This window comes from Meles meles, chromosome 3 (assembly GCF_922984935.1).
Source record: "Meles meles chromosome 3, mMelMel3.1 paternal haplotype, whole genome shotgun sequence".
Lineage (NCBI taxonomy): Eukaryota > Metazoa > Chordata > Mammalia > Carnivora > Mustelidae > Meles > Meles meles.
The window spans coordinates 88,667,620-88,684,711 of NC_060068.1; the positions used below are offsets into that span (position 1 = coordinate 88,667,620).

General features: G+C 39.5%; 1 protein-coding gene across 3 annotated transcripts in view; it reads right to left on the minus strand.

The window, feature by feature from the left end:
* Positions 1-14,822: 14,822 nt before the first annotated feature.
* NLN (neurolysin) overlaps positions 14,823-17,092 on the minus strand; it is a 100,651-nt gene continuing 98,381 nt past the window's right edge. For 2 of the 3 annotated variants that reach the window (XM_046001009.1, XM_046001006.1), the window contains one exon: positions 15,165-17,049. In XM_046001009.1, coding sequence (XP_045856965.1) covers positions 16,915-17,049 — 135 coding nt within the window. In that variant the 3' untranslated portion in view covers positions 15,165-16,914. Of the gene's footprint in view, positions 14,918-15,164; positions 17,050-17,092 lie in introns of those variants that run through there. The other variant, XM_046001007.1, reaches the window with a different exon arrangement.

Sequence of the window (17,092 nt, forward strand, 5' to 3'; positions counted from 1 at the left end):
TAATGTTTATTGAGCATTTACTATGTGTCAGGCATAGTTCTGGGCACTGGGACATAGTAGTGAATAAAACAGATAAAAGTAGCTGCCATTATGTACAGGGAAACAGAAGGCAAACAAAAATTTATACGAAAAATATAGGTAGGTCATATGGTGGTAACTTCCACAGATGAAAATAGAGAAAGTAATTAGGGAGAACCAGGGTGGGGGTAGGGCACATGTTGCTCTTTTCGCTGGGGTAGTCGAGAACCAGATCACTAGGAAGATGATGTTTGAATAAGTTGCTGTGGGAAATGAGGGCACAAACAATGTGGATATGAGGAGAAGAATGGTCTAGGGAGAAAGAACAGCGCGTGCAACAGTGCGTTGGTGAGTGTTGCTGGAATATTTGAGAAACTGCACAGAATCCAGTGTGTTCGGAGTGGAAGGGACAGAGAAGGAAAGCAGAAAAAAGGCAGGAGAAAGAGGTCATGCTAGGATAAGGCCCACAGTCCTCTTTGAAATTTTATCATAGTATCATTAGGAGCCATTGCAGGGTTTTGAGTAAAGGATTTGACATCTTTAAAAGGATCACTGTGGCTGCTATGTTGGGAATTGACTGCAGAGGCCAAGTGCAGTATTAGTGTAATGTGCCTGATAGGCAGTAGATGTTCAATACATTTTAGCTATTTGGAGGTTATTGATTTCTTAGCACAAATGAGCCTGTGACCTCTTTTTGTTTGTTTCTGTATAGTGCAAATACAAATCCATTCATATACCCAACAAATATTTGCAGAACATGACTATACTGGGTGCTGGGAATAAATGTTGAGTTAAAGGAAGATAAGATTGCTGCAAATTAATAGAAACAAAGTAGAATGGTACTGGGACAGGGGAGGAGAAAATGGAGTAGCATACAGAGCTTCAGTTTTGAAAGATGAAAACGTCTGGAAATCTATTGCACAACAATGTGAATATACTTTACTGAACCATATACTTGAAAATGGCCAGTGTGGTAAATTTTATATTCCATGTTTTTTTTTTAATCACAATTAATTTTCTGTATTAAAAAACAAGATTTGAAGTTTTTTTTTTTAAAGCAAATAAGGAGAAAAGACTGTTGTTAGGGGAGTTAACCAACAAACTAACAAGGGAAGTGTTAGGTAGGGATAAGTAGTTACGATGAAAAAAAAGAGTGGTGATGTACTGTGACCGGAGAGCTCTTTTAAATTAAAAACAAATTAAGACCAGTAAAAAAGGAAAGCATGACCTTATTTAGGTAAAGGTGTATTTAGGTGTCTGCTGCCTGACTAAACCTTAATCACTTACAAGCAATATCCCAAACAATGTGAAAAAGTCTTACTTCTTGGGGCACCAGGGTGGTACAGTCAGTCAAATCCCAACTCTTGATTTCAGTTCGGTCATGATCTCAGGGTTGAGATCGAGCCCCATGTAGAGCCCCATATCAGGGATTTTCTCCCTTTGCCCCTCCCCCCACTCATGCAAGTGTGCCCTCCCTCTCTAAAATAAATAAATATATCTTAAAAACAAAAGTCTTGCTTTTTTATCCCCTAGGAGGTGAAATCAGTTAGATACTTAGAATGCCATTTGTTTTGTCCTACTAAAAAGAAATGTGTACATGTATGTATAATTTATGTATGGGTATATGTGTGTGTACACACACACACATATAGCATTCGCTCATACACACGTATGCTTTTGTGTATATATGCGCTTATATGTATGTGTACACACCACGTTAAACCGAGATATGTCTGGTTGCTTATCCAGCTTATTTAGCACCCAGGTAATAAGATGGATCATTTCATTTGTATATTTTATTGTGTTGTTTTAATTTTTAGAGTAATAAGCATATAACATTTTCCCTAAAAGCATAAAGCTACTTTAAAAATTAAAACTACAATAACTCTACAATCCAGTTCTGGTGTACGAGTTGATAAATGTGAAGTGTGTGGAACAGGTCTCCAACGTAGTCAGTGTTAGTATTGGTTGTTATTACTCTGCCTGTTACTATGTCAGCCGTTGGGTCCTGCTCTAAGTACTCTACCCGAATCCCTTAACCCTGACAGAGAGAGCAGATGCTGAGATACAGACATGTTATGCCACACATCCCACAATCTTTAAGTAAAGAGACGATATTTTACAGACAAATGTTTTTTAACTTTTTTTTTTTTGGCGCTTTTAACTCCTTTAACATAAATGGCTCTTTTTTTTTTTAAGATTTTATTTATTTATTTGGCAGAGATCACAAGTAGGTAGAGAGGCAGGCAGAGAGAGAGGGAGGGAAGCAGGCTCTCTGCTGAGCAGAGAGCCCGATGCAGGGCTCGATCTCAGGACCCTGAGATCATGAATCTGAGCCGAAGGCAGAGGCTTAACCCACTGAGCCACCCAGGCGCCGCCCATAAATGGCTCTTTAAGATGCCTCAGTCCTGTACTAGTGTAAAAACTCTTTGCTGAGGATATTCTCAACTGATACTGTAAATATATAACTGCTCTATGTGATTCAAAAGAATGATGTACACATTCTCATAAGATTTCTGAAGTATCATTTAAAATAAATGAATCGTGGGCGCCTGGGTGGCTCAGTGGGTTAAGCCACTGCCTTCGGCTCAGGTCATGATCTCAGGGTCCTGGGATTGAGTCCTGCATCGGATTCTCTGCTCAGCAGGGAGCCTGCTTCCCTCTCTCTCTGCCTGCCTCTCTGCTTGTGATCTCGCTGTCAAATAAATAAAATCTTTTTAAAAAATAAAATAAAAAATAAAATAAATGAATTGATTAACTCTGTTCTAAGACATACATAATTCACATAGAGAACTAAAATTTTTATCTCAACTTTATAGCAAGATTATTAAAAATAGCACCAGTTTGCCCCTGAATGGCAACTTCTAGTTTACAAAGCACACTCACATGTGTTGGTCCACCTTGAGCTTCAAAACCACTCAGTGAGGTGGTAGGGCGGACCAGACATTAATACCACATACCACATACGGCTGAGGAAGCTGAGTCATGGGTGTATGCTTCGCTTAGAATGTCTTTGGCCACAAGTAATAAAACCCATTTCTAACTGGTTTAAATAACACAGAGATATGGCTCACTTACTTGGATGCCCAGAGATGAGGCTGTCTTCAGACTTGACGCAATCTAGCTGCACTGACTGTATTTCTCTGCGGTTCTCTTGGTTCTGCCCTTCATGAAAGTATTGGCTTCGTCTTGAGCCTCATATAGTTCTCAGCCTCAACACTACACATGACAACACCAGAGAAGACCATTTCTTTCTGTCTCTTTCTCTTGAAAACGAGGAAGCCTTCCTCAGAAGTCCTTAGCAAATTTCCCTCACTTATCATTGGCATGGAGGAATTCATATGCCCATTATGTTCCTAAGTCAGTTATTGCAAGGGCCATGGGATTACCCTTAGGTGAATCAAGGTACTGGATATTCTGTTATCCAGTTAGGAAAAGAGGGTTCTGTTAGGAAAGAGGAGAAAGGAAAATGGTAATGAGCACTGGTTGAGTACTACCAGCTGGGAAAGAGCAGTCTGGAGTCAAATCCAACTCTCTTAGGTTAAGTTCTGCGGCCCAGAGTACCACTGAGACCATGAGAGCAAGACTCAGGTCCTCACTCCCATGTTTTTACTATAACAACCTCAGCTTAATTTTCATTGGGTTAGAATGCTCATTTCTGGCTTTTGTGGGGACACCCACGTGGCATCCTTAAAATGTCTAAATGTGGGAATTATCTATGCCTGCATTTTGCAAGACTGAGATTGGATGGATTGGTAAAAATTTGCTTTGAAAGCCACCTTTGGACAAATCCCTCAAAAGTATTCTACTTTTTGTTTTTTTAATTAAAAAATATTTCAAGGAATAAAAAGGTTTTAGAAAACCTTGGCGTTACGCCATATTTGCATTGGGTTTTTTAAAAAAAAAGATTTGAGAGAAAGAAAACGCGAGTGGGGGAGGGGCAAAGGGAGAGAGAGAGAGACTCTCAAGCAGATTCTGCACTGAGCATGGAGACTGACTCAGGGCTCCACCCTGGGCTGCTGAGATCATGACTTGTGCTGACACCAAGAATTGGACGCTAAACCAACTGAGCCACCCAAGCACCCCTGCATTGGATTTTTTTTTTTTTTTAAGATTTTATTTATTTATTTGACAGAGAGAGATCACAAGTAGGCAGAGAGGCAGGCAGAGAGAGAGGAGGAAGCAGGCTCCCCGCGGAGCAGAGAGCCCGATGCGGGGCTCGATCCCAGGACTCCGAGATCATGACCTGAGCCGAAGGCAGAGGCCCAATCCACTGAGCCACCCAGGCGCCCCCCTGCATTGGATTTTTAAAGAAAAACTGCTGTAGTTATAGCTGGGGTACCCTGAGCATCTCTCCCAGATCCATTCTTTTTCCCCTCGCAAGAGGAAATCATATTCTTAAAACTTTTTAAAAAAATTTTTATTTATTTATTTATTTGACAGAGAGATCACGAGTAAGCAGAGAGGCAGGCAGAAAGAGAGGAGGAAGCAGGCTCCCCGCTGAGCAGAGAGCCCGACGTGGGGCTCAATCCCAGGACCCCGAGATCATGACCCGAGCTGAAGGCAGAGGCTTAACCCACTGAGCCACCCAGATGCCCCGAGGAAATCATATTCTGAACTTGGTGTCCATTTTCATGTGGATGCTTTTGTGCTTTTAATACTATGTATAGATCTAAGATACATAGTATTATTTTAAATACACACACACACACACACACACACACACACACGCACACACAGAAGCACTACTTTATATAAACACTAACCTGAACGTAATCTTCTACAATGGGACTTTTCATTCAATATTCTTTTAAGTGACACCCATATCGGTACATTTTGATGTACATATTGATGTACATTCCTTTAGTTCACTCATCCTGATGTGATATAGTCTATTACTCAAATATACCCCAGGGTATTATCCACTCGTCTGTTGATGGATATTTTCTTGGTTTTCACTATCTTGCAATTCCAAACAAAGCTGTTGGGAGCGTTCTAGTAGACATTTCATGGTACACATTCAGAGGAGTTTGTCTGCTACCTACCTTGGAGTACAATTATTGGACATGTTCATCTTCAACCTTAATTGGTTTTGTCATATTGCCGCCAGTCTGACGGCTGTGATGTGGAATTGCGTTGTTGGTTTCAGAAGTATAGTGGTTTCTTTCTTCCCTTCTGTTTCCTATGCATTTGAAGCTCTCCAGTTCCTTCAATTTATTCCATTTTCTAGATTGGAAAATCATTTTCTTTCCCTCATCATGGAAAATTGTAATGCTTATTATGAGTCTCTTCATCTTGATAGGTCTTATTTAAGTTAGCCTGCTTTTTCCTTTAAAATATATTTGATTATTTATTGGACAAAGTGAAATGAAAATGGGAGAAAAGAAATAAGCGGGGCGCCTGGGTGGCTCAGCAGGTTAAAGCCTCTGCCTTCAGCTCAGGTCATGATCCCAGGGTCCTAGGATCGAGCCCCGCATCGGGCTCTCTGCTTGGCTGGAAGCCTGCTTCCTCCTCTCTCTCTCTTTGCCCGCCTCTCTGCCTACTTGTAATCTCTATCTGTCAAATAAATAAATCTTAAAAAAAAAAAAAAAAAAAGAAATAAGCATACTCATCACTTTCTCTCCAGACTGTTGAGATAAAGTAATTTTTCTTGATAATTTCTTGCTCACTTGACAAAATGTACAGTGTGATCAGAATTTGTGTATCTTGTATGGAGAGTGGGATAAATATATCCCTCTTTCTCTCAAGGGAAAAATCCCAAAATCAGAAGGTGTAAGAATAGCATTGATAACCAATTAGTTTAATTAGTATTTGGCAACTCCGTTTAGCAGAATCTTTGGACTTGCACCTGGAGTGCAGAGACAACACTACTGAATGATGACACTTTAGCATCCAAAAGCACCACTCTATTTTTACACAGTGTCTACCTAAGAGATTCAGTCGCACTTGGATATGCTTATAGCAAGCTCCCTGAGGACTTTCCCTGTTTGGGGAAAGAAGTAAGGTCAATCAAAATTTACACCCTATTGTCCTAGGAAATGCAAAGGCAACTCAATAAACAAACATGAGATCATATTTCCATTTTGGTTAAGGACAGGGGAACATTTAATCCTGAGGAGAGTGAGAGAGAGACAAGAGGAAATTAAAGACATGCTAATTGAGACTGTGTTGTTTTCTTTTGGTTTGCTTTGCAAAATCCAGATGGGAAAGGAATAAGCATTTACTTCTCTTGCTTTCCACACTTACCTTTTAAGTGTCTTAGCATCAAGAGAAACACCCACCCTGATATTGTATTTTCTTTACCCAAAGAATGTGGTGTAAGAATGTTGTATGAGAGGGTGGAGGGGCAGGGTGAGCTTTGTGGGCATAAAGAAGCATTCAAGATAAAAATCATGATAAAAAGGATAATTTCTAAGACTAGAGACACAAGTCTGATGGGGGAGAATTATTTATGTCAGTTATAGGTTCCTAGAGAGTTGATCCACACCATTTATCCTTTTGTTCATCGATTAGGCTATTTAGAAATGTTAGAAATGGTTGTCAAGTTTGTCAAACAGTTCCTTCTACTGCTTCCTCTAGTCTCAGGATGATAGCTAGACTCTTCTGGCATGCACAGTAAAGGTCAACTCTGGTAATGTTCCATTAGAACAAGACTACACAAGTTTCTATACACAAGAGGTAATAGGGAAGTTTGGGGGAGTTCCTACCTTCCTTCCTTCCTTCCTTCCTTCCTTTCCTCATCCCTTTCCTCCCCTCCCCTCCCCCTCCCTCTCTCTCTTTCTTTTTCTTTCTTTCTTTCAGATTCTAAGTAATCTCTACACCAAATGAACTCACAATCCCGAGATCTAGAGTCGCACGTTCTACCAAATGAGCTGGCCAGGAGCCTATAGGAGTTTTCTTCTAACTTTATACCTTTTCATTAGTAAAGGTTAATAAGACCTGAACACTGGTGGAAAGTGATGAGCTATTCTCTTACGTTATTTTTTTTTTTTAAAGATTTTATTTATTTGACAGAGAGAAATCACAAGAGAGGCAGGCAGAGAGAGAGGAAGGGAAGCAGGCTCTCCGCTGAGCAGAGAGCCCGATGCGGGACTTGATCCAGGACCCTGAGATCATGACCTGAGCTGAAGGCAGCGGCTTAACCCACTGAGCCACCCAGGCGCCCCCTCTTATGTTATTTTTGAAAAGGAAAACTTCCCCTACTTATCTTGATTACAATAATAATTTGTTCATCAAGTATATCTTGAAGCTGGAACTTTCTTCTCTTAAATATCAGTGCTCCCTCCCCTCTGGGTCCTGCAGGGGTTCACAGCCAGCACTCCTACTGCCAGGTTCTTGACCCTGCTTTCTAACACTGACTTCCCCGTGGATCCCTTCAGCTAAACTGCCTCCTTACCAACCTCTGTCATTCCTGTCTCCAATATCAGGGCCACTACCGCCTCACCCTTTTCCGGCTACGAGAACCCTTCCAGCTGCTGGTTCAGTGACCTTAACCTGGGACAGCCAGTGTGTTTAGGCGGAGGCAAGTACATCCTGACTACACGATCCATTTTCTGATGTAATGACTTCATTTCTATTATCCCAGAGGAATGCAGCAGGCGTACTGACATTTTGTCTACTAGCGCCACAGACAACAGTGTGTTGCTGTACTAACATGCCCAGCTAAATCTGGACATTGTCCTGAGAAGCTTATTAGGTAGACAGAGGAACCAATCTGGTCTCTGTAGAGGTTCACACACATAACACACCACCCTTACAAAAGCAGTTGGCTTTAACTAGGGGCAAGTTAAATTCGGATTCAAAACATTGAACTAGGGCTTCATCAATTTTTTTTTTTTCTACTCTACCCTGAACTTCAATAGAGAAAAGGTCAACCAGGTAGCGGTCTGGCTTCCCAGAACAAGGTTATAATCTTAATCAAAATTGGGTTGATGAGGTACGAAAGAAGTCAAATCTCTGAGAGCTGTTAAGCATTCTGCAATCATTTAAAAAAGGCATTTACTTACAGGGTGGTTGTATATAACTTACCCTATTCCAGTCCTTCCAAACCTCGTATGTAGCATGGTGGCATTAGAATATTGACAGTAATCAAGATGGAATGTTGGAAGAAAAGCCCTCCAAGACCCCACCCTCAAACGAAAAAGCAGCACCCTGATCTTTGTCCATGTTTCGCTAGCTAGGTACGTATTCTGCCTCAGACCTCTGTCATGCTCCTTCTGGGATTTGGAGACATTTGCTTAAATCTTCCACTCACCTAATTAGTCTTTTGGGAGAAAGACGGATGAAAGAAAGGGAAGACAGGAAAGAAAATGATGCTTCATAGGGCTGGTGAGACCACAAAATGTAGCTTATCTACTGAGGAATTAGTGACATGAAAATCATTACACAGAAGAACGGAGCTCTGTGAATTTGGAGGTTCTATCTTCATTTGGGTAAGTCATTCAACTAGTCCTATTTCCCTCCTTAACTAAGGCAAATTAAAAAAAGGAAATGCAAAGTTGGGTTATCTCCCCAAACGGCTTCAGAAAAATTGCCCTCAAAAGGGGCCCCCCAAAGGAAGAAATACGCTGGGATATATAAGAGATTGATAGATGAAGTGTGAGAAATTTCTCTCTTGCCACCTGATCCCCGTTGGAAATTCACTGGCTAACTGGGTTGCTGACTGAACAAAACAGAGGATAATAGCCTCTGGCTGAAGATTTTATAATTGAAGCTGAGGCAGAGTGGGCCATGTACGTGTTTAGAACAGTGATTGCATTGTGAATAACAACACAAGTCCCACTTGTCAGTCACACAAATGTTTAAGACCATAGAAAGGCATCTGATTTGGGACAGGGATGACAAAATGGATCTTTTGGTTTTCCCCCACTTAGCTCTGAATACAAAGGACTGATGACTGCTTTGTTCTGGGATAGAGTCTTACATTCCTTGTGGGACCTATCCAATCACTAATAGAGAAAGAAAATTCCTGTCTGGAAGCACTCCTACCACTTTCCCAAAGAAATAAACTTTAGTTCTCATCACCCGATGGGGAAAAGAAAGCAATATAAACGCTATCACACCAGATTTTTTCTTTTTTTTTGCTTTATTTCCTAATTATCACTTTTCCTCATTTACCTTTAGTTACTGCCTCAATGTTAAACAACTGTAGTAAACACTATTAAGAGACATGGCTCTAATTTGATAACACTTATCAATACTTAAAATGCTTCTACACTTTGAACCAGGAACTACACTTTTAAGAATTTATTTAACAGATAAACTGATAGCTGCGGCAAACAATATATTTGAAAAGATAATCTTGGCAGCATTGTTTGTAATGTCTGAAGAGTGAAAACGTCCTAAAAGTTCACCAACAAGAAATTGATTAAATAAATTACAGTACATTTACACAAGGAAATGGGTTATAAAAGTTGCCACGAAACTTGGAATGCTAAAGTATTTTTGCCTTGCATTGATCTGCTTAAACTAATTGCTATTCCTAGTTAGAGAAGTTATAAATAATGGGCAATAAGGGATTGAAGAGTCGGGTCCTTTTCCTGCAGCTCTTATCAGCAGTAATGGAAATGAAGGAATCTTGACTCATTCTGCAACGCCTCTAAACAACTCAATGGTCATCTTAGTTAACAGTGGGTTTCTGGATTTATAGGATATACCAGTGCTTCTTGGGTACATTATACTTATCAGGTCACGAGGAGTCCCATGTTAGTCCTCTAAGGGCTAGAAGTTTACAACCACTTTTTTTTCTTTTTAAGTAGGCTCCATGCCCAGCAGAGAGCCCATCATGGGGCTTGAACTCACAACACTGGCATCAAGACTTGAGTTGAGATCAACAGTCAGATGCTTAACCGGCTGAGCCACCCAGGCACCCTGGCTTATAACCATTTGATCACAACACATAGATACGGTTAAAGTCTTTTCCTCTCTTACTTGTAAATCCTCTAATCACAGGGCCTAAGAAACTCCTTGATGTAAGAGAGATGGAAGAGCACCATTTAGTTCCACTGTTGACAGGCTGAAAAGAGAAAATTAAGCATTTTGTTAGAAATAAGACTGTGTTGGGGAGCTTGGATGGCTCAGTCAGTTGGGAGTCTGCCTTCAGCTCAGGTCATGATCTCAGGGTCCTGAGTTCAAACCCTGTGTCGGGCTTACTACTCATTGAGGAGTCTACTTCTTCTTCCATTCCCTCTGCCCCTCCCCACTCCTCATTTTCTCTAATAAATAGATACAATCTTAAAAAAGAAGTCTATGGTGGCAGGTGGTATGATAATCATAAAATTTGATGACACAAAAGTTGAATTGTACAATGGAGTCAGTGTTGAGAAAAACAATAGAAAGGCTTTTTTTTTTTATTAAAGATTTTATTTGACAGAGATCACAAATAGGCAGAGAGGCAGGCAGAGAGAGAAGGGAGCGGGGAGCAGGCTCCCCGCAGAGCAGAGAGCCCGATGCGGGGCTCGATCCCAGGAGCCTGGGATCATGACCAAAGCCGAAGGCAGAGGCTTTAACCCACTGAGCCACCCAGGCGCCCCTAGAAAGGCTTTTTATACATACTTTTTTCTCTAATTTTTTTTCAATGTGTTATAAACTTATTTGTCTTCCCCACTACATTTAAGCAACTTGAGCTCAGAGTTGTTTTTTTTTGTCATTTTTTTGTTTCTCAGGAGTCAAGCACCATGCCTGATACATAATGGCACTTTACAGTTTCCAAAATGAATTAAAAAACAAAAGTTTGAAAGCAAATGGTTTAAGATGATCCTCAAATTTTCCTGATTAATGCTATGGATCATTTTCCCAGAAAAATACACATATCCATGTACAAAAAAATTTCAATATAATTTCTGGGCAATTATGGATGTTGCTTTCTCACTTCTTTTCATAGATCTTCTAGGGAACCAGAGATTCTAGATTAAGAAATTCCTAGATTTACAGTACATAATCAGAGAGAAGTGGAGGAATCTTTAGAAATATTTCCTATTCCCCAATTTTTCTTTTACAAAAAGCATGTTTCGGGGGCACCTGGTTGTCTAGGTCAGTTAAGCATCTGCCTTCAGCCCAGGTCATGGTCCCAGGGTCCTGGCATTGAGTCCCGTGTCAGAACCCCTGCTCAGTGGAGAGTCTGCATCTCTCTCTGCCCCTCTGCCTGCTCATGCTCACTCGCTCTCTCAAATAAAGAAAATCTTAAAAATAAATAAACTGTGATTAAAAACAAAACAAAAACCCAAAAAGCATGTTTCTTTCATTTACTTCATAGAGAAACTCTTTTAGCCCCTAAGGAAATGGGCTTCTTCATATGGAAGGTGTAAAAAGTTTTATTTATGTTGTTTTATAGTCACCTATAGATATTGTGCAGTTATTGTAGTAACATGCAGCCTTATAGCAAAAAAAAATTTTTAATTTAAAAATTTTTAAAGATTTTATTTATTTATTTGACAGACAGACAAGAGATCACAAGTAGGCAGAAAGGCAGGCAGAGAGAAAGGGGGAAGCAGGCTCCCCACTGAGCAGAGAGCCTGATGTGGGGCTCCATCCCAGGACCCTGGGATCATGACCCAAGCTGAAGGCAGAGGCCTTAACCCACTGAGCCACCCAGGCACCCCGCAAAAAACAATTTTAATGAAGGTTTTTTTGTTTTTTGTTTTTTTTTAAGGAAGATTCATTTATTTTAAAGAGGAGCGAGAGCAGGGGGAGGAGCAGGAGAGGGAGAGAGTCCTCAAGCAGATTCCCTGCTGAGTGTGGAGCCTAATGTCGGGCTTGATACCAGGACCCTGAGATCATGACCTGAACCAAAATTAAGAGTTGGACGGTCAACTGACTGAGCCATCTGGGTGGCCCAAGAAGGAATGTTTATTTAACAAATATTTAGGGACTATTCACTATGAGTCAAGGACTGTGGAGGACAGGGGCTAGAGACAATGACTCAAATCCTAATATGGTAGAGTATATGCATAATGAACTGGGTCCCTGAGTTAGAATTTTGCTTCTGTGTATGTGTGATGAAGGTAATGATGGGTGGAATGAGCAGAGAGCAAATCTAAATTCTGTAAGGGAAGAAAATGCAATTGCAAGAACCTTTGGTTTTATTATGGCCACATAAACTGTTAGCCTCCCATCCTGTCACCAGATTCCCCACAGGGAATCTGATAATAACCTCTGTCTAAGCACTGACTGATTATGGACAAGGAGTAAGACAACAGTTGAATTATAAATGCTTAAGCTCTATCTCTGTGGTATGAACAGCTGCATCTATGTGCCATTTCTAAGACCAAGCATGTCAACGTTTCTTTCATTTGAGTGATGTCTTTCTAATGATTATATGTTTGTTGCATCTTAAACTCTGGGATGACCTCAAAGCTGATCTGGTATGAATGTCTACTCAAAGGAGGAAGGCCCTCTGTAACATTCCAGGAAAACATGGGCTTTGACGCCTTTCCCAAAATTTTATTTAATTAATTTTTTTAAAGACTGTTTTTTCATGAGAGAGAGAGACAGAGCACACAAACAGAGGGGAGAGGTAGAGAAAGGGAGAAGTGGGCTGCCCACTGAGCCAGCTGGAAACATGATGTGGGGCTCGATCCCAAGACCTGGAGATCACAACCTGAGCTGAAGGCAGACGCCTAACCATCTGAGCCACCCAGGCGCACCTTTGTTTGAATTCTAATTAACAGCAGCACCATAATGTATTTGCAGTCACCAATAATTATTAGAAACCACTTCCTTATCTTGAGCTAAAAACGCCTTATATTTTCCAACCATTTCTCTAAGCTTTGGCTTCTGGAGCATTGCAGAATTATCGTATTCTCTCTCCCATATCCTTAAATATTTGAACACAGCTATCATTTGTATTTCTGTTTCATCTCCAGGCTGAATGCATCATCTTCCCTTTCTTCAATGTATTCCTCTTGAGAAATATTTTCACAGACATCACCTTCCTGTTCCTATTCTTTCATACACTGTAATACTTGGCCAAAGTCCGCTTAAAATGTGACACCTAGAACAGAACATGATATTCTAGCTGACTGATCTTAGCACATCTGAGTCCAGAGGAATTCTTTTGATCTGGACACAACCTTCCATCAGCACTCTCTTTCAGGTTTTCATTCTTACCTCCTGTTCCCTTCCCAGGTGTGCTGTACTGTGGGCAAATAAATTTGGAATTTGGCCAAAGAAAACTGTTGTGTCTTTTTTCCCCTGAGTACCACTATCAAGTCAAGTTCCCTTCCATTCACCTTGGAATGGAATCTGTCCAATTTCACTTAAATTTGCCTCGGCAAATTTAATAATAAAATTAAATAATTTTAAATCTTAATATCATATTTAACCATTGCAGATCTCTCATGTGTAAATTTGATAACACCTTTTATGGAATTTCTTGTGTCTTCATTCAAATGGTTGGAGATTTCCTTCAGTTCAATGTGAACCATTATTTAAGTCTCCTTAGGCTGTCTCGATAGTTAGGAATCCACCTGGCTGATTACCCATTTTAGCCACAAAGATTTCAAAAGTGATGTCAGGTATCTTGCTGGAATCAGAGCCGAAGCCAAACCATTTCTTCAACAACAAACGCTAGGGACATTTTATCACTGCAGTGCAATTTTAGGTGAGCCTCCAAGCTCTATGAAATAAGCAGCCAGAATGGGTGCCAGGTCACGCGGACAGAAACAAGAGAGCCTGTGTCAGAGTCAAACCATTTCCCTTTTCTTGTACATACACAGTGGACCAGATGCACTGGACCTATATTTTGTTAGGAAAGGCAACTATGAGGTAAATTCAGCCAAATAAAAACTCAGTAATCACTCACTGGAGAGGGTTATGTAAGGGGTTCTTTTCATTACCCCAATTTTCAAAAATTTCTTTCAAACAAAATCTGAAGTCTTATTGTGAGTGTGTCAGAAAAGGCTACACTGATCTGGTATTTAGATTTTATAAACTTTACCCTTTGCCTTTGCTACAACTGGTACGTAGGCAGTTCTGTTTCCCATGTAAATTTCTCCATTAATGACAAATGAAAAAGTGAACTTTGGACATTGACTGTTTTTCAAAGAAAATGAAAGCATGTGTTTTTTATGTGGGTTTTTTTTTTTCTTTTATTCTCACCAAATATTCATGAGAGAAGGCATATTCAGTTTTGAGGGGCTATCCAATTTCAGATGGGAGACACATAACTGTAATAATGTTGTGTTGAGAGAAGGAAGAAACCTTCGTCGTTGCATCTATTCAGATGAAATAGGGTTTCTCTTTTAACACTTTTAGGGGCTCAGTTAACCATGCCTAAACTCAATTTGGGGGATTAGTATTTTAATTCAATTCCCTCTGAGCATGAAAAATTCTTCTTGTGCATTGAAGTGAAGGAAAAAATGAAACATGGTCATAAACAAACCGGATGATCCACTGAGGAGGCAGAATTGCTCTGTACATTAATTCATACACAAAGGCTAAAGGCAAAATGAAAAAGTAGAAAGTTAAGTCATCCCTACTAGTTAAGGAAAGAGCAAGCACAAAATCATGTCAATTAAAAAATTAAAAACACTTTTTTCCCTCTATTTTGGCTCTTTCCACAATGCAGTTTGCCAATTCTACAGAGCTACAGATATTTACCTGTCATCCTATCAGCTGCACGTAAATAGCTCAGGTGATAACCCTCCAAGATAATTTTTCCTATTCATCTAGGTAACATGCAGCGTTCCTACTAAAGGGAAAGAAGTCTGTTAGATGGCTTAATATCATGCCTTTTCTTTCTCTTCTCTGTAATAATCCAAAACAAACCTAAATCTCCTGGATCAACAATTAAGAGAGACTTTATTAAACGTTGCTCAGTTTACAAATCCGAGTTGGCCAATGACACTTTGTATAGCTTATCCACCATTCAGAATGCCATACCAGCACTCTATGCTCTGATCTGGAAAAAAAAAAGAAAGAAAGAAAGAAAAGATAGATAAATGGCCATATTCAAAGACTTTAAAAAAATAAAGGTTTTGAATTATGCTTAGTTTTGAATTATGCTAAAGTATTTGAAATTATTGCAATGATTTGGAAGATTTTAAATATCAAATGTGGATTTTAAATAAAAAGAACATCATGGCACTTTTGTTTTCTTATGCATTTCGGTTTTAACATTAAAGCATGAAAGAAATGGGAGCTCACTGTCATGGGTAATAATCCAACTTTATTGTGTGCAGCCTTTTTCACACCAAGTATTAGTTTTTCCATGTGAAATAGGTTAAGATTAAAAATGATAAAGTTATTGTTAAGGAGATACACAGAAAGACAATAGAAAAAGCTGAAGAGAGTTTTTGTCTGAAACTGGAAAACAGAACAGTCTGGGGGAAAAACAAAAGATATGATAAAAGTACCACAGGTTAAAGAAACTACTTTGCGGGAGAGAAGGGCCATGCGATTATCTCGGACGGACGGTAGGATTTCATGTGCATGTTTAACTCATGTGCTTGGCAATAATAATCTTAGAATTTCCTTATGTGTTTTACAGCTCTTAATTTTTCCCACTGTCTATAATTTTATTATGCAGCATAATTAATATATGTATATTTGTTTTTATTTCACGCAAAGTCATTTGTCTAATTGTACCTCACCAGCAAAATACCTCAGCTACACAGTGGAAAAGAACTGGAAGACCTATCAGAGTACATTCAAAGTTGGATTTTTTAATTAAAAATTTTTTTTATTATTCTGTTTTGGTTTCCTTATTGAGTAGACTCCTAGGGAAAAGTAAGTACTGTGAGTTTACTGGTTTGCTGTAGAAGTAGAATTTAGATTCATAAAAAAGGAAGTTAAAAAGAGATCCAAAGGTTCACTTAAAATAAAAATCACCAGACAAGACAGGCTCGGAAGAGCCTCTTCCCTGTGGCTGAGTTTAAGAACACGTGACACTTTGGAGCAGCCATCCTCAAACACTTCTGTCCAGAACCCATTCCTCTTCTGCAGTTTCTGAGCTCTTTCTGTGCCACACCAGCTTGAGCTCTCTTCACTACACGGCCATGTGTGACATGTTTATATGTCACTATGGATGAGATGGCAGTAAAGGAGACAAAGTCCCTACCACTTATCGGAACACGAGAAGAGAAACATATCCTTGGACTTGCTTTAGTGCCCAAATTGGCAAATATGCTGAAAGACTGACAATCTCATATGCTGAGGTGGAAATGAACCTCTAATACAAGACAGAAAATCCTCTAACACAAATACAAATACTGCAAAACAGTAAACATTAGGACAGTTCAGTTAAAACTCATACTTTTTTTTGGTACTTTCTGATAGGACTTTAGAAAAGATAGCTCCCAATGGCAGAACATAATTTATGTATGGCAGAAAGGTGGAGAGAATAAGGCTTGAAATACAAAGATAAATGCATTACTGAGGCATATTCCCCTGGCTGTGAGGTATGTGGGCAAAGAGGTCAGATTTTACTGTGAGTTAGAAGGTCAAAGGTGATGCAGGGCTCCAAGAAAATATTTACCAGAGGAATGTGATGATTCATTTATCAGTCCAGAAATCCCAAGTACAAAACTTTAAGATATAAGAAGGATCAAATTATATAATGTATATGATACAATTAAAAAATTTTTAGCCCTCTTACATTATATTATCTAGATTACAATAGTAAAAAGTCAAATTACATTCATATGAAACTTTTATAAAAAGAAATCAAATCCATTTTTATGAAACTTTATAGTACAGTTATTTTCTAATGGGTGTTTCCTTAGGTCATGGTATTTATAGTTCCATTTACATCTGCAAAATTTTTCGAAGAGAAAAACAAAAGGCAGTCCATAGAAATCTAAATTTTCATTTGTAAAACTCCCTTCAGTTTCCAGGCCAGTAACACATGGCAATGTCAACTTCTCCTCCAGACAGGGACTGCTACCAAACATCCCCAGTTTAAGGAGAATGCAGGCCTCTACTCATTAGGAACGCTTTCTGGTTTGGCTCACGTTTCAAGAAATTCTGGAGCATGTCCATGCCGTCCAGAGATCCCCCAGGTTTCAGGATTAGGTTTCTGTATTTCATTCCAACCTAATAAAATAAAACATCATGCCTAATAATTCATTGTTAAAGC